Source organism: Pelobates fuscus, chromosome 6, assembly GCF_036172605.1.
Source record: "Pelobates fuscus isolate aPelFus1 chromosome 6, aPelFus1.pri, whole genome shotgun sequence".
NCBI lineage: Eukaryota > Metazoa > Chordata > Amphibia > Anura > Pelobatidae > Pelobates > Pelobates fuscus.
The window spans coordinates 17,591,812-17,616,512 of record NC_086322.1 but is presented as its reverse complement, the minus strand read 5'-3'; the positions used below and the strand labels follow the sequence as shown (position 1 = coordinate 17,616,512).

Here is a 24,701-nt window from a genome sequence, read left to right as displayed (position 1 = left end):
TCTCGCTTACCTGTCCTCTCGTTCCCTCGACCTCGGCTTGTTCTTAGACCATTCTCTACTTACTCCTTACGTTAAGTCCGGCCATTCTAAGGTCCGGTATACGTACCTACCACCTGTTTGTACTCTGCGTGTTGGATCCCTGTCCCGATCCTGACAACTATGTATTATATATATATATATATATATATATATATATATATATATATATATATATATATTTTAACATCAGATAATGGTATTTGATTCATAACATTTTTTTATAATAATATGCTTTAATATCAGATACCCTATCATCATTTGTTAAAACAATTATTTTATGATTTCATTCTTTTTTTAAATTTAAATTTAAACGTGGTGACGTAGCTGCAGTCCACCTCAATTAGACTTCCATTCACACTAAACTCATACATTCTTGAGTGCCATCGGAGGGAGAGGGGATCTGCCTTCTAGGCCACCTCTGAGATGCCCGTAACAATCTCCCAGGGGTTCCATATTCTATAATAATCCTCTTTTTTCCCCATATTGACATACACTGCTTTTTCCATCGTTTATTGAAAACTTATCTGTACTTGTATCTCCGACCATGATGGGATTATACTAGTTTTCCATCTCCTAGTTAAACAGATTTTTAATGGCATTAAAATCTGTTTTGTCAGTCTATGAAAATAGATGTTGCTGTCTGGTAAATCTAAATGAAATAGAAATGAGTAGGAGGTTAATTGAATATTCATTCCATAGATTCTACCTATTACTAATTCCAATTTGTTTTTCACTAATTGAAGCTTTGGGCAATCCCACCATATATGTAAATGGGTGCCCGTAAACATATTACATCGCCAACAAATATCGCTTGAACCTGTTTGAAATTTAAAAAGTTTTACTGGTACCATGTACCACCCATGTAGAATTGTAATATAATTCTCATAAATAAATAATAATATTATGTATTGTTTTTTTTGTTAATTTAAATGCCTTTGCCCAATCTTCTTCAGTGAAAACTTTTTTTTATTTCTTGTTCCCAACTACTGATTTTATTTAATTTATTCCTAGGAGTATATTCATATAATATTTTATTTATTTTTGAAATTAACTTATCTTTCCCCTTTATCGATACAATTTTGTCAATGAGATCTTCTTCAATACACTTAGTTTTCAGGATGTTTCTTTCTGAACTGCCACTGGACCACTGCCACTGGACCACCAGGGAAGGAGAGCCCCCCTCCCTGCCATATATCAAGCAGGGAGGGGGGACGAAAAAAAATAAAATAAATAAAATAAGAAATAAAATAATAAAAAAAAAATTAATAATAAAAAAAAGGGGTATAAGGACCACTATGGGGGGGGGGGGGTATAAGGACCACTATGGGAGGGAGGGGGTGGGTTAAGGACCACTATGGGAGGGAGGGGGGTATAAGGACCGCTATGGGAGGGAAGATCTTAGAGTAATCGGAATAGAGGTATCAGAGGACAGGGAAGTAGGAACAGAAGTAGGAGTAAATGCATGGAGTTGGGTAGAAACATTAGACATAGTAAAGTCAGAGGTAGCCAGAACCAGAAGGGAGGATAAGGCGGGAAATTGTGTTACTGGAGTAGACAAAGGAAAGGAAGGAAAGATGGAGGCTTGGGGGGAGGAAACAGGAAAAGGAGGTGTGGCCTGAGCCGGAACTGTAGAAACGGCGGGAGGCTGAGACAAAGAAAGCGAGGGAAACATGGCGGACTGAGTAGCAGAAACAGGAAAAGTAGGTGAGGCCTGTGTAGGCGCGGGAGAAGGAAAGGAGGCTGAGAAATAAAAGGAACCATCTGTCCCAAGGATGGGATACAATTAGGCGGGTACTGGTGTTACTTGTGTAACGGTCGAGGAAGTTTGAACGGGAACAACAGAGGGTAAGGCATCTTACTTACCTTTCTTCCATCCGCCATCATAAGGCGGTGGCGAACTAACAGTCTCCTCATCCACATCGTCATCACAAACAATTCTGTGATACACATAAACTTTCTGTCCCTCCATTTCCAGTTCTTCCTCTGTCCATCCCTCATGTTTAACTCACTTTGCTACTTTGTACCAAGCCTTCTGCCGCTTTCATTAACCCCTTATCGTGTAACAGCCCCTCTTTTTCCATCAACATTACCCTCCAACATTCTGGTTGTAGCCGCCCGCTAAGAGGCATATCACCACCACATATTTTTACAATTTTCTTTATCTTGTTCATTGTCTCCTCGCCAGCTCTTTCCCTCACAATCTCACAGGCTAACTGGCCCTTAGAGGGCTTAACAAACTCCTGTCCCATTTCTACTACACGAGTCATCACCTGATAGTAAAATTTTCAGAGAATGGGACAGGAATCTGCCAATACTATATATATATATATATATATACATATATATATATATATATATATATATATATATATTCTATACGTGATCTAAACTAACATACAACTATCTAAAATACTAATCTGATTAACTCTGTCACCTAACACAGTTATAATTTAAAATCAAATAAAGAATAGTTCTTCAATATATTCAAACAAAAGAAAGAAAGAAAGAGGTGTCAGTATAAGAAGAACTAACAAAGAGTACAGACAAACAAAAGACTCAACTTTCAACCAAAAGCGCGCCAGATTACACACACTCATAAATCATATTCACGGGAATTACAACACAATAACACACCACAAAAGATCATTACATAAATCCCTTCGAGCTCGGATCAACTAATTCAAATAAAAACACGAAGTCCTCCGATGACGTTAACCAAATTAAACTTAAAACACACTTTTTACTCTAAGCCTACCCGCCTTTTTCTCCTCAGGCGTTAATCAAATAAAACCTATACGCCTATACGCCCTTCTCCGACATAAAAGGAAACTTAAAATGTTCTCCCAAAGAAAATGTGAAGACTAAACCTACACTAATGTAATTAGTTGGGTAAAGCTGACTTTGCACACTATGCAAATGCTCTTGCTTCTTCAGTCTCTCTAACACTGTGGCATATTCCCTTTCTTTTACACTCACTATTTACACTTTTTCTCTTCCAAGACTATATAACTGCTAGTAAGAAGGTAAGGAGAGGAGAGGACAAGTGAGTGCTCCTTTTTGGTCATGTTTGTCCCTTTGGGTGGTTCTGGTTACGTGATTCACATAAGTGGCCCATCCTTTTACTTCACCCACTGACTCTGCAGTTTGGAAGTAGTGATTTACATGAAAGATGAATGCGAGAGATTAGCATAGGGTGTGTGCTTTCTGATAGCTTTATCCTGTGAGTTTCCCTCCAGCACTACCTCCACCAGACACAATCAGATAGTGTTTGCTGCCGATAAGATTCTGTAATTAGGCCCATCAAAATTGTTAGCACCAGGCCCAATGGGTTCTTAATCCGGCGCTGGACACACCCAATGCACATCTTTATAAACTACAAGGCAATATAGCTTAAATTTAAACTTAAAAAAATAAATAAAAATAAAATGTGCGTGATTATACTTTACAATGTTCATATGACCTGTGTAAATAGCCTTGATTTTCAAAGGGCTTCATGAGCATACCTCTAGTGGCTGTCCTACCAGAAATGTGTTTATGGACAAATTAAAATGTTGCTTCTCTAGAATTATCTGTGAACCATCTTTCCAGCCATTGAAGTGGATTCTCTTTGTTGATGAAGGAAACCAACTGACCATTATGGAATTGATAGAAGTTTTATTTATTTATTTTTAAAATTGCTTCTATGCTACTTCTTACTGGTTTGATAGGTTTTAGCTATGATAGGCCTGGCCCTGCCAGTTAAGATGAATCAAGCTCTACAAAAGTAGCCTTTTATTGTCTACAGCCAATCAATCACCATGGTTTATGTTTGAGAATAATTGCAAACTTCTGACCATGACATTAGTACATTATGGTTTTAAATTCCAGAATATAGATAGTCTGGAAGCCGTCTGTATCCTACAAGTTCCTTAACAAAATAAATAATAATATTACAAGTAAAATCTGGTAGACAAACAGACCCAAACCTTACATCACACCACCATACCAACAGCTGCGTACGAAAGATTCCTGTTAGAATATTGAATACTGCATAACAAGTTCGAAAAACTAAAAAATGCATACCCCCTTTCTTAACAGTGTGGTTTGACAAGATGGAGGGCCTACGATGATTAGATGGACTGAAATTTTTGGCACAGGGACGCTCTCAGACTTATATGGACAAATGGACAGGATGATAGCTTTTTACTATGCAGACTTTCAGAGACTTTTGACATATCGACTCCAGACAGGATGTCAAGTTGAAGGGCAGGAAGATTAACAACCGGGGGATGCAGGCTTTGTTTGGTCTCGGGTTACCGGTCCGGCCTGTTTGGGGGCTAAGATTCCATTCTCTTAGTTTGCTTGTTGCTTTTCTCCATATCATCCTTCGGGAAGGATTCCATGCTTCCAGTACTGGAGAGTGTTCATGCCTTGTGGGGAAGGTGTTGGGGAATACCAATATTAGCCAGCTGCTTATTGACTTATGTAACAGAGGTGATCAGGGTCTGACTGCATACAATGTCTAGAAGTCTTCTCTCAAACAGTCACATCTAAGCTTACACTTGTCCATTCTTAAACAGCACCGTGTGGCCATATAAAAAAAAAAAGGAAAACTTTTATTTTTGGGGACCTTTGTGTCTTTTTTTCACTGCTTATTACTATTGTTGCTGAATGACAATACAACCTTAATTTATGGAAAAAAATAAAACTGGTAGACTATGGATGTCAGAAGAATTATATTCTCCCAACAAAATTTGGTAGAGAACAATATTTTAACCACATAGAAGTCTTTTTATAAACAAAAATCTCAAGTGCTTTGGAGGATCTGCTCTTGCACCATGAATCATCCTACTTTGAGGTCAGGTGAGTGAACATATTGCTATTGTGGACACATGAGAGATCTGGTCACACACACAAAGCAATCCAAGTATACAAGGAAAGTTTTCACATTAATTATGTAGTATCAAAGTTAGTGTCCTTTTTTAGTGTTTTTCTTTAGGTTATTTATTTAATTTTATTTAGGGTTTGGGTACTAACATATTTGTCTTCAAAAATCACATTAATATGGAGAATAGTTTGCCTAGTACATAAATACATATGTTATTCTGTATGTACCTTGCAGTAAATTTGCTGAAAAAAACATCTTTATTATGACTTATTTTTTCCCAAATATATGTTTCCTGGTATTTGTTTCTGGTCTTATCACCAAAATGTAACATTTGGGGAAAAATATACATCCCAGTATCCCAGCGCTGGAAGCCAATATGGCAAATATCTCTACAGCCACCATGTATTTCCCTCTGGTGCTCAAATAGGCCGGGATCATTGCAATCCAAACACTGCAGAATACCAGCATGCTGAAGGTGATGTATTTGGCTTCATTAAAACTGTCCGGCAATGTCCTCACCATGAAAGCTAGAACAAAACTAACAGCTGCCAGGATCCCCAAGTATCCTAATACCAAATAGAAAGCAATAACTGAACCTTCATTACACTGGATAATGATCTTCCCAGGGTAAGAGATCATGTCAAACTCCAGGAAAGGGGGAGAAATAGACAGCCAGATGACATTAATCAGAACTTGGATGGAGGAGCATATCAAGACTATACAATTAGACACACCCATTCCTGCACACTTTCTCCAGAAGCTGCCTGGTTTGGTGGCTTTGAAGGCAATACAAACCATGACAGTCTTGGCCAGAATAGAAGATACGGCGACTGAGAAGATTATTCCAAAGGAGACCTGGCGCAATATGCAGGTAATATCCACAGGACGACCAAGGAACAGAAACACACAGAGGAAGCTCAGCATAATGGCAACCAGGAGGAGAAAACTGAGGATACAGTTATTAGCCCTGACAATGGGAGTGTCCCGAAAACATATGAAGATTCCTAATATCTGGATTGTTATGACTGAACATAATATAGATATGGAACTAAAAAGTGGTCCCATGATTTCCTTTTCATATGATAAAAATTCATTTGTTTTGGAAATACACTTCGCTTTTCTCTCATCTGGCCATTCATTATCAGGACACTTCTGGCAATTACTATCTGTGTTAATAAAGCAAAGAGAAATTCAGAATATTATACCATAGAAAAGATAGCATTTAGAATTTCAGATATCTAGATATGATAACAACCTATGTATGCATTTAAGTTAGGTTTGTTCAAAATTTGGAAAATGTTGATTTGGAATGACTGAATTTTGTCCAAAAATTTGATTCATTTCTGAAATTCAGAAGCCCTTTATTCCCTAAGGGTGAATGAGTAAAGCTGACAGTCGGTCGCAAAGTTACACAACATATCATAAACATATTTCAAAGACTGGGAATATATCATCGATCCAGCCAGTGATATAACAGACTGGGATATGTCATTTAATCAGCCAGAGATATCACAGACTGGGATATGTCATTTAATCAGCCAGTGATATCACAGACTGGGATATGTCATTTAATCAGCCAGTGATATCACAGACTGGGATATGTCATTTAATCAGCCAGAGATATCACAGACTGGGATATGTCATTTAATCAGCCAGTGATATCACAGACTGGGATATGTCATTTAATCAGCCAGAGATATCACAGACTGGGATATGTCATTTAATCAGCCAGTGATATCACAGACTGGGATATGTCATTTAATCAGCCAGAGATATCACAGACTGGGATATGTCATTTAATCAGCCAGTGATATCACAGACTGGGATATGTCATTTAATCAGCCAGAGATATCACAGACTGGGATATGTCATTTAATCAGCCAGTGATATCACAGACTGGGATATGTCATTTAATCAGCCAGAGATATCACAGACTGGGATATGTCATTTAATCAGCCAGAGATATCACAGACTGGGATATGTCATTTAATCAGCCAGAGATATCACAGACTGGGATATGTCATTTAATCAGCCAGAGATATCACAGACTGGGATATGTCATTTAATCAGCCAGAGATATCACAGACTGGGCCCTTTCCTTATTTTTGTTTTTTTCATTTGTGTAGTAGATAATGCTCTAATTTGCTATCCTTGTTAAAACAAACAGATCTGAAACAATTTATTTTGATTCATTCTGTATGAATCGCTTTTAATTTTTTTTTTCAGTTTCTGTCACTTTCAAATTGGTGAATTCCACCACATGTCTAATTTCCAATGTAATGTTTGCATATTTGGAATTTTGGCTATAAGGGTGGGTGAAGAATATTTTGGGCTCTTAGCTCAGAATATTAAACTAAGAAACACATTTGCTTTGATTGAAATCAATATTAGATTAATGTTGATATTATTTAATTTTCTAATCATATGTATGCAGTATGCGTGCATGTTCCTTTCTATAACATTTTTTTGGGGAAAACAGTCCTACATAAATCAGATTTCATGTAGCAAAGTAAAGGACCAGAGGATGCCTAAAACCTCTCAGCATTTTAATTATTGGACCACAGGTGCCCAGTCCTTTGAGTGACATGTTAAGTAAAACCAAATGCACTCCAACCTGCTATAGCTAGTATTCCCCAAGCCACCAGCAACCTCCCCGCTAGGCTTTACTGGTGATTGTACACAGTTGAAGTTATTCACTCATTACAATTTTTTTTTTAATAATGGCCAGATTCCAAACATATTGGCATATCTCCTATTTACTAAAGCCTAATTTCATCAACATTCTTAGATTTTCACAGAATTTTACCCATTCAGCCGAATGCATCAGTTTTCAAATTCGTGCTTTACACATGCAAAGCCTATGTAATCTATAGGATACAGACATTTACAAAGCATTTACAGAGCACTAGAGTTGAGCGAACCCGAACTTTAAAGTTCGGGTTCGTACAGAACATTACGGTTTTTGGACCCCGGACCCGAACACGGACATTTCAGTGTATGTTCGGTCTGGAGTTCGGTGTTCTGCGATTTAATGGCGCGTTTTAAAAGGCCAGTGCAGCATGTGACCCATGTGATTGGCCAGTGCAGCATGTGACCCAGCCTCTATATACAAGTCACGTATTGCTGCACGTCACATGAGCTCTTATTAGTGTAGGGAGAGGATGCTGCAGCTGTGAGGGACAGATTAGGAAAGAATTCTGGTATTGAATCTGCAAACTACAGCGATTATTTTTGTGGGTGCTATACTACATTTTTGTACCCTGCCCTGAGCCCAGTGCTAGAGAGAGTGCAGTGCACATGCAACTGCATGTGTGCCAGGCACATTACATTAATCCTGTTCTGGTAGCTCAGTGGGCAACATCTAGGCATTTTTAAATACTGCAATTTTTTTGGTTCTAAATAGTACATTTGCGTACTGCATTTCTTGCAGTCTAATAAAACCCTTAAATACTACTGTTACATTGTTGGTTTAAAAAAATCACACTTTTTTGTGCTAAATAGTACACTTGCGGCCTGCGGTGCATTTCATATCTGAGAGTCAAATAGAACTGTCAAATACTGTGGTTACATCGCACTTTGAAAAATGCAAATTTCTTTGGTGCTAAAAAGTAAATTTAGTGAGTGCACTTCATATCTAAGAGTCAAATAGAACCATCAAATAATGTGGTTACAGCGCAGTTTTAAAAATTCAATTTTTTTGGTCTGCTGGCACCATGTTGCGGTTTGCGGCCTCCGCCTCGCAAACCATCGGATCTTTAAAATAGCCATTTAAAGTTCCGTATTTTTGCATGGTTGTCTTCCCTGGTGTACGTTGGGGGTTATTGTGCTTTTTGGGGTTTCCCATTTTCGTTTTTAGCCTGATTGCGGTGGATTGTCTATCGGGTTGTTGGGAGCCAAATTAGTGCACAGCCATTCAGCTCCGCGGTCAGGCCACGTCCTCTCAAATAATTTTTTAGGTGCTAAATAGTCAGGGGAGGGCTGGCAGCCTTAGGCCTTTGGGGGAAAATCCAGTCAAGTGGCCCACTGCACCGAGAGGAGAGTAAACACCTTTCCCATGTGATTGAAAGGTGGGGGGAGGCAGGAGGGGGGCCGTCACCTAAACAGACACTCAATGACAAGCACACATACACTTGCTGATTTGGCACACACAAAAAAAAACACACTCACTGACAGGCACACGCACACACAGAAAGACACACTGTTACAGGCATACTGACTCAGACAGACATACTGACACACACACACACACACAGGCATACTGGCTCACACACACACAGGCATACTGGCTCACACACACACACACACACACAAACTGGCACACATACACACAGAGACATACTTGCACACACAGACATACTGACACACACACACAGACACACAGAAAGACACTGTTACAGGCATACTGACTCAGACAGACAGACATACTGACACACACACACACACAGGCATACTGGCTGACACACACACACACACAAACTGGCACACACACACACGGACAAACTGGCACACACACAGAGACATACTTGCACACACAGAAAGACATACTGAAACACACACAGACATACATACTGACACACACACACACAGGCATACTGGCTGACACACACACTCAGACAAACTGGCACACACATAGACAGACATACTTGCACACACATAGACAGACATACTGGCACACACACAGACATACTGACACACACACAGACATACTGACACACACACACACATACAGACATACTCATACATACACATACACCCAAACTTTACACTTTTAAAACCAGTAGACAGGGGCTGAGTAAGGGGACAGGGCTGTAGTGGGGGGACAGGGGCTGTAGTGGAGGGTATACGCTGTAATTGGGGGTTTCAAAAATGTAGGGGGGGATATGGGCCGAAGTAGGTTGATGGCTACAATTTGGTAAAGGGGCTGAGGAGGGGTGACAGGGGCTGACTAAGGCGACAGGGGCTGAGGTAGGGGGCAGGGGCTGAGGAGGGGACAGGAGCTGACTAAGGGGACAGGGGCTGGCTGAGGAGGGGACAGGGCTGAGGAGGGGACAGGGCTGAGGAGGGGACAGGGGCTGACTAAGGGGACATGGCTGAGGAGGGGGAACAGGGCTGAGGTAGGGGACAGGGGCTGACTAAGGGGACAGGGACTGAGGAGGGGAAACAGGGCTGAGGAGAGGACAGGGGCTGACTAAGGGGACAGGGGCTGAGGTAGGGGACAGGGGCTGACTAAGGGGGCAGGGCTGAGGAGGGGACAGGGGCTGACTAAGGGGACAGGGGCTGAGGTAAGGGACAGGGGCTGAGGAGGGGAATAAAAAAAACTAAAGTGTATTCCCCCTTCCTGAGTCTTACCTTGGGTCAGGGAGTGGTGGGCAGGAGCCAGGAGCAGCAGCCAGCAGTCAGTGAAGTCAGCCTCTCCTGGTGTTGTCAAGAGGAGGGGGCGTGACTTCCTCTGCTCTTCTCCCAGACTCCCCAACGGTCCTGTGAGATGAGCAGTGAAAGTCACACCCCCTCCTCCTGACATCATCAGGAGAGGCCGGCCGACTCCACTGGCTGCAGGCTGCAGGGAGAGAGGTGAGTTGAAAAATCTGAGTCCTCAGCAAGGAGCAGGGTATTCCGATTTTTCATTTTTTTGCTGAATGCAGGCGGCCCTGTAAATAGTACACTTGTAGCCTGCACTTAATATCTGAGAGTCAAATAGAACCGTCAAATACTGCTGTAACATTGCAATTTGACTAATTCACATTTCTTTGGTACTAAAATGTACATTTGCGTCCTGCGATGCATTTCCTGCAGTCCAATAAAAAAAAAAAAATTGTTGACTATTGGCGGTTACATTGTCGCCTGACATAAACCATCTGTTAGTTTGGTGGGTGAACGCAAAGAATGAGGAGAGCGTCAAAAAAGGGACGTGGCCCTGGTCGTGGTGCTGCTGGTGTTGGTGGAGCTCCTGTTGCAGGGAGAAGACGTGGTCGATCTGTGCCAGCTGCACACACAAGTGAAAAACCTTTCTCTGGTGCGAGTACGCGACAGAACCTTCAGCGTTATTTAGTAGACCCGAATGCCGCTCTACGAATGGTGAGGTCAGAACAAGTACAGGCGATAGTAGATTGGGTGGCTGACAGTGCCTCCAGTTCCTTCACATTGTCTCCTGCTGAAAGCTCAGAGTTGGCACCTGCAGCCCATGGCCATCTGTCTTTCACCTCACCCCCTTGCAAATCAGCCAAGCAGTCTGAACCACAAGTCATGAAGCAGTCTCTTATGCTTTTTAATGACTCTGCTGGTGGGGTTTCCATTGGCCATCCACCTAGCCCTGCCCCAGAAGTGGAAGAGATTGAGTGCACTGATGCACAACCACTTATGTTTCAGGATGTGGACATGCGAGGACCACCACAGCACATCTCTGATGATGATGAAACACAGGTGCAAACTGCTGTGGCTTTCTGCAGTGTGCAGACAGGCAAGGAGGGCAGTGTTGAGGAGTGGGTCATGCAAGTGACGTGTGCAGTTTGGAGGAAGAGGCGGTGGTCGCACAGTGGCACCAGCACAGCATAAGAGGGTTCAGACGATGTGCTGACGACAAGACACTAGTTGTTTGCATGCTGGGCAATCAGAGCCTGAAGTGAGGCATAAACATTCTAAACCTGAGCACAACCTGCATGACCAGGCATCTACATGCACGAGCTGCAGTGGAGGCCAACATTTGTGGCCTTTGAAATGCTGTCATTCCGTCTGGTGGAGACGTACAGTTTTAAAAACCTGATGGCGTTATTGGACTGCAAGAAATGCACCGCGGGCCGCAAATGTTTCTTTTTTTATATGTCCCAATATTTTAGGGGCTACACCAATTAAAAAAAAATAATAATAAATGTTACGGTTACCTCCAGGCTAGCTGGAAGCTGGACTGCTTGGATAGTCTGGTTTCCCGGTGTAGAGAGAGAGAAGAGACGCTCCAGCCAGTATACCACAAGAATCCTGTAAATGTAGAATAATCCCACTAGCTATGGAAACCCTTTTACCCATAAAACGAGTTGAGGCTGCGATTTGATGGTCAAGCAAGAACTGGGTTTAATGGCACACAGGTATCACTAATTATGCGAAATCTCAGGTCCAGGGACAGCCCACTCTGTGTAAAAGTTTTGAACATTTGTTTGAGGGTCCCGTTGAACCTCTCACAGAGCCCATTAGTCTGGGGGTGGTAGGGGGATCTAAGGAGAGACTTGATCTTGCAGACCTGCTATAGCTGCTGCGTCAGCTCAGCTGTAAACTGGGTGCCTCAGTCAGACAGGATCTCTTTGGGAATACCCACTTGAGTGAACACCTGAACTAACGCATTGGCCACCGTGTCTGCCTGAATGTTAGATAGGGCCACGGCTTCTGGGTACCTGGTAGCGTAGTCCACCATGGTAAGAATATAGCGCTTACCGGAGGGACTAGGAGTAGCCAGTGGCCCCACTAAGTCTATGGCAACCCTGCTGAGCGGCTCCTCTACAATGGGCATATTCACCAGGTGTGCCTTAGGATGGTCGCCTCTCCTCCCAACCCGCTGACACACATCGCAGGTGTTGCAATATGTCCTAACATCCGTGTGTACCCCTGGCCAGAAGAAGGTGTGGGTGATGCGGTGTAAGGTGCGAGTCACAGCTAGGTGGCCCGCTAAAGGTATATCATGCCCTATTCTTAGTATCTCCTGTCGGTACTTGTGGGGCACTACTAGCTGTTGTCTATGTTGTCCCTTTTTCTCAGTCGATATAGCTTCCCTTTCTCCCATATAAATGTTTCGTTATCTAACCCGCCCCCTCCAGTTTCTGCCATTTCTCTGTATTTTTGTAAGGTCGGGTTGGACTTAGACTTAGTCTCAAAAGTGGCTGGGGTGTCCCAGGGTATGGGACCCAAGGGGTCAGTGGGGGGTACCAAGGGGTATGTCCAGGTTGGGGTGAGTCTTACCTGTGTCTCCCGCACTGGTGAGGGTTCTTGCTGCGTCCGGGCTTGCGCTCGAGTAGTCACCGGGTTAGCCTCATTGTTATATGATGGAGCATAGGCAGAAGTCATGGGGCCCAAATTGTTGTCCAGTAGTACTTCGGCAGGCAAATTGTCCATTATGCCCACGTTCACAGCCCCTTTTCCCGCTCCCCAATCAAGATGCACTTTAGCGGTAGGAATTTTATATACATCCCCCCCGCGACTCTAACAGCCACAGTCTGTCCTGATCGCTTGTGCTCCGGCACTAAGTGGCTCTGAACCAGCGTAATAGTAGCACCGGTTTCCTTTAGTCCCTCTGTGGGGTGGCCCTCGAGCCATACCTTTTGTTTATGGTGTTGGCGGTTATCAGAAGTGGCGTATACTGGGTCTGCTTCGTGGAGAGGTCCCTAATATTTCTCCATGGGAGTCTCCTGGTTGACACAGAGTGCTCTGGCAGGGCGAGAGGGACCAGAAGAGGGATTATAATTCCGGGAGGTCTGGTGAGCGTTGAGAGGACAGCTTACCATGAGATGCCCAGGTTGTTTGCATCGGAAGCACGTTGGTCTAGGACGGTCAGGAGTGTTATTACTGGGTGGTCCTGAGTATCGTATGGGCCCAGCGGGCACTGGAGCTCTGAAGTTGGTACGAGGGGACATTCGGTAGTTGTCCTTATATTCGACTCGTGCCGTTGTTCGGTAGTTTGAGGGTTCGTGAAGCCGTGAGTCATAATGTTCATCGGCTAACTTGGCTGCCTCCTCTAGGGTCTCGCAGCCATTCTTTTCCCTGTTGCTCTATGCCATTATAGAAATGCTCCAACAGGAATAATTGCAGAATTTCTTCAGCGGCCACAGCTTTACTCCCGTTAATCCAGTGGCTTGCCACCCTTCGCATTCGGTGTGCCCATTCCATGTGCATGTCATTGGGTTTCAATTTAGTTCTTCGAAATTGTCGGCGATACGTGTATGGGGTTACAGCGTATCGCCGCAGGAGTGTGTCCTTGACCAGGATATACTGGGTCACCTCCTCTGAGCTTAAGGTCCGGAAGGCTCGCCCCAATAATTTTCCAGACAATATTGTGGGCCACTCTTTGTTGGGGATCTGGTGCAGTGCACATAGCTGCTCAAAGTTCACCAAGTATTCATCAATCCCTCTCTCGTTCTCCAAAAAAGGTCTAAAAGCCGCATAGGGTATCTTTGACCTCCCAGTGCTCTCTGCAGGAATTACGGTCGAGGTTGAGTCGATACTGCGGTGTGCGGTCACTAGGCTGAGCTTGTGGGCTCTAGCTTTTTGTATGTCCTCATCTGTTTCCGCCATCAGCTGCTATACAGTTCTATAGAGGGGTTCGGTCCATACAGTGAGAGCCTCTCCCGAAACAATCCTGGTCTTCTCGTCACCAGCTGTCATTGGGGTTTCGGCCATGGTGAAGCTCTGGTCCAGTTCCGTCAGTTCTGCAATTAGCTCCCTCCTTGGCAGGTTGCTTGCGTTCCCAATTTGTCATAAGCACTCTCCATCCGTTCGGTATCTCTCCTAGGAAATCCAGAACGATCCCGCCGCTGCCACCGAATGTTACGGTTACCTCCAGGCTAGCTGGAAGCTGGACCGCTTGGATAGTCTGGTTTTCTGATGTAGAAAGAGAGAAGAGCCGCTCCAGCCAGTATACCACAAGAATCCTGTAAATGTAGAATAATCCCACTAGCTATGGTACAGCTAGGATACCCTTTTACCCATAAAATGAGTCGAGACTGCAATTTGTAGGTCAAGCAAGAACTGGGTTTAATGGCACACAGGTATCACTATTTATGCGAAATCTCAGGTCCAGGGACAGCCCCCTCTGGACCTGATGGGATACAGGGACAATGCAAGTAGTTAACCAATAGAAACACAATGTATCTTTTGAAATTGTTACCGCCCAGCTTGGAGATAATGAATCCAATGGTTATGGCAATGTAATTATCTCCAAGCGCCCAAAATCCCACGTTTTCGTGCCACACACAAAACAGTATAAAAATACATAACTTTAACATTTTAATATACAATTCGTGCATTCTACCATTAATTATGTAGCCCAGATCTGAGCGCAACAGATAGTCAAATAGCGCTCAGAACTCACGAAAGGTATGGCTAGTCTCATCAATATAAAGTCTGTTTGTGTCTTTTGTCCCGAGCCAGAGATGGCGGCCATGTTTTTAGGTGAGTTAATGGGCAGCAGGACCTCAACCCCAAACTCATGGAACGAGTAGCGGCCAGGGGTCCCCGCTCTCCTGATGGTTGTCCCAGCCGTTCGGGAAACGAACGGAGACCGCCAGGAAGGGGCACTTAACTTGCGGTTAACCGCAAAACCAACATTCTAATTGAGGCCATACGCCAGGCTGTAGGTGGTCCTTGTTCGTGAGTCTTTTGGTAGTTTGGGTTCGGGAAATAGGGCCCGAATGAGAATGCCCTGAGACCGTCAATATGGCTGTGGTTAACCGCAGACCGCAGCTCCCTTGGCGATGAATTAGAGACACGTTCCGCTCGTAGGGTGGTCAGCTGTTCAGGTATTAGAAAGGAGACATGGATTAAGTGGTGGCACACGCCAGGGGCCCGGGTGGCCCGTTGTTCGTATACACGAATCGGTAACGGGAAATTGGTTCGGGGATTGGGTTACACTGTTAAAATACCGAAACAAGGTTCTGTGTGGAAACAGAGAAGAGTAATATTGTAACAGTCTGTAGCACTTTTGTAACAATAAATAAAAAAAATAAAACAGTGTTGTCTACCTACTGCTCCTCCACCGCCGCTTCCACCTACACTGCCACGGTCACCGCCTCCTCAACCTATGGGTCACTTAGTATAATCTATGTACACAATAGCAGAGGCTTTTCTCCATGCATCAGGAGTAGAGCTCAGTTTGAACAATGAAAGAGAATACCCTGCCCTCCAACCCTCTCTCAAAAGGATAATTCTGGTGATCCTCCTGACAGCCATGCTTTAGATTTTGATTTATGTTCTTCCTAAAGCTAAAATCAAAGATTTCATCTAGTGCTATTTTATGGCTCAGTTGTATTTTTAATTTATATGTATTTTATGTTATTTTAAGTGATTTCCCTATCCACATCTGTTTGCAGGGCACTTGTCCTACTCTTATCCCCATTTTACTTCCTTTTGCAGCCCTCTAGCCCTTTTAAGAATTTTTTTAGAGGCATTTCAGTGCTCAAAAGTTCGGGTCCCCATTGACTTCAATGGGGTTCGGGTTCTGGGTCAAGTTCGGGTCACGTTCGAGCCCGAATTGAAACTTTTTGACAAAGTTTGGCCGAACTCGGCGAACCAGAACATCCAGGTGTCCGCTCAACTCTACAGAGCACCAGTTTTAAAGAAAATCAGGACTGATTTAATTTATTATTTGTCCATTTGGTCATTACAAGTCATTTGCCTTTTGGCAAATTAATTGAAAAATACCTGGCTATTTTCCCAATGAGAGCACTAGCAGCCGGTGAGAAGATAGTTGACATAGAAGATATATCACAGTCAACTATGGGCAGCAGGTGGTGAGCTCTATAATAATACATGGGGACATTCAACTGTTCCGCCACATCCTCACCCATGTGTCAGGATCCCGCGGGCGGCTGCGAGGGGAGGCTGCAGTCCGCTCGCGGCACTCACCCTCCAGCCGTCCGCGGTCCCCTTCCTGCCATGTGTTCGGCGGGCGGCATCCTCCCAGCCACGGGTGCCGCCCGCGTCTTCTTCCGGGTCCCCCGGCGGCAGCATGCATGACGCTGCACGCTGGGAGACCGGCCAATTTGTTACACGCCGGGGTCAGTCACCTGACCCGGCGTTAAAGGCACAGTGCCTCAATCACAGTGGGAGGTTTAGATATCTCCCACGTGTGATTGTTAATTCTGATTGGAAATTAGCCAATCAGAATTAACCTTCTGGTTTAAATACTTACCTTTCCTGTTCCTCCCTGCCCTGTTGTGGTCTTTGCTTTATAGTATTGATTCTGAACGTGTGATTTCTGGTTACGTACTCTCTGGCTTGTTATACTGATTTTGTGACTTTCTCCTACCCTTTGACCTCGGCTTGTTTCTCGTTATTCTGTTTTCTGGTTCCCCTTACTCGGCTTGTCTCCTGACTATTCTGTGTGTGCTTAGCCCGGCCACTCTAAGGACCGGTACTGCACACTTTCTGTGTGGGTGTCTGTGTGTGTGTTAGCGTGTTGGGTTCCCCGAATCGTGACATTACTACAGGGCCATAATGGAACCTGCTGACATACCACAGCTCCTAGTTAATCAGGAGGCTAGAATGGATGGCTTGGACCACCGTATGGATCAGTTTGCTCAAGCTTTGCAAACCATACTGGCTCGCACTGCACACTTGCAGCCTGCCGTTCAGGAGGCTGCTGCTGCTGTGCCCGAGCCCATTCCCACTCCGGTACCCGTTCCTGCCCATGTAGTGCATATGACGCCGCCACAGCGCTACAGCGGTGACCCGGCATTGTGTCGTGGTTTCCTCAACCAAATTGACATCCATTTGGTGATGAATCCACGTTCCTATCCCACTGAGAGATCTAAAATAGCCTTTTTGATAAACCACTTGTCAGGGAGAGCTTTAGCATGGGCTAATCCCATGTGGGAGAATGCTTCCCCAATGTCCTTTGCAGACTTTTTGACCGCTTTCAAACGCACATTTGATCAACCCGGTAGGGTTGCTTCTGCTGGCAAAGCTCTGCTTAGGGTACGACAGGGTAATAGATCTGTAGCGGATTACACTATCGAATTCCGCACTCTAGCAGCTGAAGTGGTTTGGAACAATGACGCCCTCGTAACAGCCTTTCAGGAGGGTTTGGCCGCTTACATACTGGATGAAATAGCATCCAGGGAATTGCCTGTTCTTTTGGATGAAGTTATAGACTATGTGATCCTTATTGATAACCGTATTAGAGAGAGGCGTAGTGAAAGACGGCTGGATACACGGGTGTTACCTGCTCTACCCAGTACTGCATTACTAGCACTACCCGCTCCTAGGCCACCATCCCCTGAACCCATGCAATTAGGCGCTACGGGGTTAACTGAGGCTGAAAGAGCGTACCGTAGAAGGGAGGGGTTATGCCTTTATTGTGGTAAGAGGGGGCACCACTGTAATGCATGCCCTAAGGTACAGGGAAACTACAGCACCTAAGGCCTAGAGAGGGGTCGGCCTCGGGTGTTATGACTTTGTCCCCTCATGTGTCCATCTCCAGACCATTTATTACGGTTTCTCTTTTGGTCAATAAAACCACCATAACAACTAAAGCCTTGATCGATTCAGGTGCGGCAGACAACCTTATGGATGAGAACTTTGCCAAAACCGCAGCCTTGACTTTGATCCAAAAGACCACACCCTTGGCCGTTGAGGCCATAGATGGTAGACCGCTTGAGAAACCTCTGGTAACCCATGAAACCCAAGAAATCATTATGTCTGTGGGTGCTTTGCACAAGGAAAGGTTAACCTTTCAAATAATTGACTCCCCTACTGCTTCCATCGTTCTGGGTTTTCCCTGGTTAGTTAAGCACAACCCGGTACTTGACTGGGGTTGTTTAGATATACTCTCCTGGGGGGAATCTTGTCAACAAGACTGTATGGCTCATGTACGTCCTGTTTGTTCACTCAATGTGCCCACGGCTAAACCACTTTCTGTTTCTGTCCCTTCTGTGTATGCAGACCTTGCATTGGTTTTTGAAAAAAGGGAAGCAGATAAACTACCCCCACATCGGGAGTATGACTGTGCCATAAACCTGTTACCGGGTACTATGCCTCCTAGGGGTAAGGTCTACCCTCTTTCTGAGAAAGAAAACCAGATCATGGAGGAGTACATACGGGAATCCTTAAGTAAAGGTTTTATTAGAAGGTCCTCTTCTCCTGCTGGTGCTGGTTTCTTTTTTGTGGCAAAGAAGGAGGGCGACTTGAGGCCATGTATAGACTACAGGGGTCTGAACAACATAACGATTAAAAACGCCTACCCTATCCCCCTCATCACTGAGTTGTTTGATCGTGTGAAAGGTTCTAAGTACTTCACCAAATTAGACCTCAGGGGGGCTTATAACCTCGTCCGTATAAAGGAGAATGACGAGTGGAAAACAGCGTTTAATACGCGCAGTGGGCATTACGAATATCTGGTCAAGCCTTTTGGACTGTGTAATGCCCCTGCTGTGTTTCAGGACCTCATAAACGATGTCCTTAGGGATCTTTTGCATGTCTGTGCCATGGTGTACCTTGACGACATACTTGTGTATTCCCCTGATTTGAAGTCACACCATAATCATGTTAGGATGGTGCTCAATAAATTATTACAGAACGGACTGTACTGTAAGTTAGAAAAATGTTTGTTCGATCAAACCTCGGTGCAATTCCTTGGTTATATAATTACTGAACAGGGTTTCAGTATGGATCCTGCTAAATTGGAAGCCATACTGTCCTGGCCACTTCCCCAAGAACTTAAGGCTATCCAGCGTTTTATAGGATTTGCCAACTACTATAGGAAATTTATAAAGAACTTTTCACCCCTTATCTCTCCTATAACGAAGCTGACTAAAAAAGGTCTACACCCTAGGGTTTGGACTCCCGAAGCCCTTAAGGCCTTCGAAACTCTCAAGAAGGTATTTGCCTCTGCTCCAGTACTGCACCACCCTAATCCTTCTCTTCCCTTTGTTATGGAAGTAGACGCTTCTGAATCAGGTGTGGGAGCAGTACTGTCACAGAGGTTATCGCATGACGAACCCCTCCATCCCTGTTGTTTCTTTTCAAAAAGGTTGTCCGATTCAGAAAAGAATTACGATGTTGGGAACAGGGAACTATTAGCTATTGTGTTAGCTTTTAAGGAATGGAGGTACTTATTAGAGGGTTCTAGACACAAAATCATGGTTATTACTGATCATAAAAACCTCTCCTATATAGCTGACGCTAGAAGGTTATCTGCCCGGCAGGCTAGATGGTCTCTATTTCTTTCACGTTTTCAATACGTTATTACCTATAGACCTGGTTGCCGTAATGCCAAAGCTGACGCTATCTCCCGACAGCATGAACCTTTAGAATTTGTTAACCTGACTCCTGTACCTATTGTTCCTGCGTCTCAGATAATAGCTGCTACCCGTTTGGTTGTTTCATCTCCTTTTCTTGATAGTATTAAGACATACCAAACCCAAGCACCCCCTGAGACGCCGGCTGGTAAACTATATGTTAAAACAAAGGACAGAAAAAAGCTGTTAACTTTATTTCACACCGCCAAAACCGCTGGTCATCCGGGGGTAGCCAAAACCTATAAGGGCCTCCTTCAACAGTTCTGGTGGCCTTCGCTTAAGCAGGACGTAGTAGATTTTGTACAGGCTTGTCGGGTCTGTACGCAGTGTAAGTCCCCTAATGTGAGACCCCAGGGTCTACTCTTGCCTCTGTCTATACCAAAGAAACCATGGACCCACTTATCCATGGATTTCATTGTAGACCTTCCTCTTTCTGATGGTCAGACGGTGATTTTGACTGTGACGGATAGGTTCTCTAAAATGGCGCACTTCATTCCGCTTAGAAAGCTTCCTTCTGCGAGTCAGTTGGCTCAGGTGTTTGCCAAAGAAGTGTTCCGCTTGCATGGGGTTCCTCAGGATATCGTGTCTGACAGGGGTCCTCAATTTGTCTCTCGGTTTTGGAGGGGCTTTTGTGCTGAGATGGGGGTCTCCTTGTTGTTCACTTCCTCCTATCACCCACAATCTAATGGTGCAGCCGAACGTGCTAACCAGTCTGTGGAATTGTATTTGCGCTGCTTCACTAATGCGCACCAGGACGACTGGTCTCACCTCCTTCCGTGGGCTGAGTTTGCCAGGAATACGGTGTCTCACTCGTCTACTGGCTTAAGTCCTTTTGAGGTTGCTTATGGGTTTCGGCCTTCTGTCCTTCCCGGTGCATTCTCCGACAAGGGAATGCCCGCCTTGGACCAGCACCTCGCCTCTTTGCGGAAGATGTGGGATCAGGTCCATCTTGCGCTGTCTCGTTCAGCTGCTGCTCAGAAGAGGTTTGCTGATCGCCGTAGGTTTGCGGCCCCTTCTTATATTCCGGGTGATAGGGTATGGTTATCCTCCAGGAACCTCCGTCTCAAGGTTCCCTCGATGAAATTTGCTCCCAGATTTCTGGGTCCCTACAAGGTGTTGCGTAGGGTTAACCCCGTTTCCTACTCCCTTGACCTGCTTCCTTCCATGCGTATTCCGAACACGTTTCACGTCTCTCTTTTGAAACCCTTGCTGTGTAACCGGTTCTCTCGTCCCCTCGGGCGGCCCGTTTCCCCTCGCGCGGTCTCCAGTGACGTATACGAGGTGGCTGCCCTTCTCGACTCTCGTGTTTCTAGGGGTCGGTTACAGTATCTGGTGGATTGGAAGGGGTACGGCCTTGAGGAGCGGTCTTGGGTTTCGAGCTCTGATTTGCACGCTCCCTCTTTGGTCCGCTCCTTTCATGCCCGGTTTCCTTTGAAGCCTTCTGCTTCCCGCCCTCCGGGCGGTCTTCGAGGGGGGGGTAATGTCAGGATCCCGCGGGCGGCTGCGAGGGGAGGCTGCTGTCCGCTCGCGGCACTCACCCTCCAGCCGTCCGCGGTCCCCTTCCTGCCATGTGTTCGGCGGGCGGCATCCTCCCAGCCACGGGTGCCGCCCGCGTCTTCTTCCGGGTCCCCCGGCGGCAGCATGCATGACGCTGCACGCTGGGAGACCGGCCAATTTGTTACACGCCGGGGTCAGTCACCTGACCCGGCGTTAAAGGCACAGTGCCTCAATCACAGTGGGAGGTTTAGATATCTCCCACGTGTGATTGTTAATTCTGATTGGAAATTAGCCAATCAGAATTAACATTCTGGTTTAAATACTTACCTTTCCTGTTCCTCCCTGCCCTGTTGTGGTCTTTGCTTTATAGTATTGATTCTGAACGTGTGATTTCTGGTTACGTACTCTCTGGCTTGTTATACTGACTTTGTGACTTTCTCCTACCCTTTGACCTCGGCTTGTTTCTCGTTATTCTGTTTTCTGGTTCCCCTTACTCGGCTTGTCTCCTGACTATTCTGTGTGTGCTTAGCCCGGCCACTCTAAGGACCGGTACTGCACACTTTCTGTGTGGGTGTCTGTGTGGGTGTTAGCGTGTTGGGTTCCCCGAATCGTGACACCATGACTGTAACAAATGGATGCAATGGCTATAATATACTTGAGGACATAGTTACATAGCTACGTAGCTACATAGCTACATAGCTACATAGCTGAAAAGAGACTTGCGTCCATCAAGTTCAGCCTTCCTCACATTTGTTTTTTGCTGTTGATCCAGAGACGTGCTGCGGTGGTCCTCGCATGTCCACATCCTGACACATAAGTGGTTGTGCATGTACTTGGTGACATATACAAGATAAGGACAAGGTCATCCAGTATTATTTCTCATTTTGTCTTGATAAACATTTTGGACATTTAGCCTCACATGTACAATTGCAAAAAAATTGCCATAATTTTTCCAGCTTTATATTACCCAACCAAGCAAAATATTATCACAGATGCACTTTTTAATCCCAGGGGGAAGATAATTGAGGTGCAGAACTGGATCTACTGAGACTCCCTTTGCTACATTCATATAAAACCCGTTTTGTTTCCAGGAGGGACAAGACCTTCACTTCAAAATTTAAACTTGTTAGACCTCCTCAATGAGGTTTATCAGGTACCCCTCTAGGTACTGTGAGTAAGGGGTCCAAGCCTGGATTACCCTTTTACCTTTGGGAGAGCAAACAAGTTAAAACAGGTTACAAAAGAATACTGACATTGGATAACAACTCAAATAGTTTTCTCTTCGGTGTGTCCCCACATATTTCTGTGGATTTTTAGCTTATCACGTGCCATTTGCAGAGAGAACCTAAACCATCTGTTTAATAGACTGATCCTATCCAACATGGCCGATCCTAGGGCCACAGATGCTTGGATGCAGATTTTTTTTTGTTTCCCACGTGTGGGTGTGGTCATTTCACTAACTCCTCTCTTTGCACATGCATGTTTCTATGGCAATCACTCCACCTCTCCATCTATAAGCCACATCCATTTTTCTAATCAGACACACACTCACTGATAATCACACACTCTCAGTTACAGACACACAATTTCACTGATTTGAAAAACACTCACTGACAGACACACTAACTGATAGACACACATTGACACAAATTCTCAATGACAGATACACTCTCAATAACACACACCCATCTCATTGATTTGAAGCACACTCAGTGACAGACATACACACACATACTTTGCTTTACAACATGATATGACCTTGTACTTTGGTTTAATACTTAATGAGATATTCCATTAGTGTGTAACCCTTTAATAAAGTATTTATATATATATATATATAAACCTTTATGGCTGTGCTCCTTACTCAAATTTGTATATACACACACATACTGACAGACACACAATCTCACTGACTGACACACTTTTTTTTTTTTTTTTTTTTTTAGAAATAGACCATATGTAACATAATATCACCTTAATAAACTTGGAAGGATCTTGTCAAGAAATAAACCTTCACAGTTTACAATTTTGAAGGTTAATATATCTTGCTTTTTTGAATAAAGAATGATGTGGGGGAAATTTACAAAATAAAGCAATAAGTTAAATGACGATCTATTAAATCATCAAATATATGTTAAAAATATAAAATTTATAGTTATATTTAAAAAATATATATTTTACAATGTTTTTCTTATTAATGTTATGCTAAAGTGTGAAGATATTTGTGACTTGCTATCACTGAATTTTTGCTTAATCTCAGAGTTCTCATATTCTTTGTTTTTGCTGCAATGCATTTACTCAGGCTCTGCATAAGTTAAATGGATAAAACAGATGTGGACACCATGCTCACTGTGGGGTATCAGCTACATCTTCGTGATGAGGCTCAAATAAAGCCAACACAATTGTCCGGGCTTTTTGTATCTCTATTGTGGGTGGGATTAGCTTGATATGCAAATGGTATAGGTTCTCTCTGTAACTGAAAGCGGCACTAACCAAACTTTGTCTCTTCTCATGTTCTCTGTTTATGTTTCCTGAATTAAGATGTGTCTATGCACACCCAGGGCATGACTTCATGTTACACCATTGTACCTGTTTTTTTAGATATTTCCCCCTCTGAACATGAGACACAGGCATAGCAGCAGGAGTGATAGCCCCCATTGGGGGCTTTCCTGGTTCCAGCGGGGCAAAAGTCATTACATCGTGCTCTGGGAATCTGGAATAAGGAATGTAATACAGACTTGATGATATACTAATCATATATTGCAAGATACTGGTCAAATATTATTCAGATAGAATATTTATTTAACACTAACTATACCTGTATAACACAAAATATTGCACATAATTATGTCAAACAGATCAAGGTTCACTTCCAGTACAATGTAAAATGGGGTCCAAAACATGGATGTAAACACACAAACAAGAAACAGCAGGAAAGAAAGGGTAAGGATGGAAAAAAAAGTGTGTATAATTAAACATGTATTTAATTAAATATACACAAAACATATAGATAAATAATTCAATAATGATTCAAGGGACTGAGGTCCTGCAGACTTGAACTCATCAAAACAGATCTAAGAAGAGGTGACTATGATAGACACCTAAGACCAAGGGAATGCCAGTGGATATATAAACTGAAATCCCTAAGTCCAAAGGGACTTAATGAAGGCCTCTCCTTTTCCCCTTTAATCTAGCCTATACTTTATTTTTCCTCAATATGATTTTTACTTCGTATCAAATGTATTCTATGTAATACGTAGCAAGTGGATCTTAGTCTATTTATGAAATGAGTCCATTAATATATC

The 24,701-nt window shown here is 43.9% G+C and overlaps 1 protein-coding gene across 1 annotated transcript in view; it reads right to left on the bottom strand.

Annotated features, from left to right (window-relative positions):
- Window positions 1-5,173: 5,173 nt before the first annotated feature.
- LOC134566003 (vomeronasal type-2 receptor 26-like) overlaps window positions 5,174-24,701 on the bottom strand; it is a 50,806-nt gene continuing 31,278 nt past the window's right edge. The window contains exons 6-7 of the mRNA XM_063425718.1: window positions 23,986-24,109; window positions 5,174-6,072 (exon numbers count right to left, since the gene is read on the bottom strand). Coding sequence (XP_063281788.1) covers window positions 5,174-6,072; window positions 23,986-24,109 — 1,023 coding nt within the window. The remainder of the gene's footprint in view (window positions 6,073-23,985; window positions 24,110-24,701) is intronic.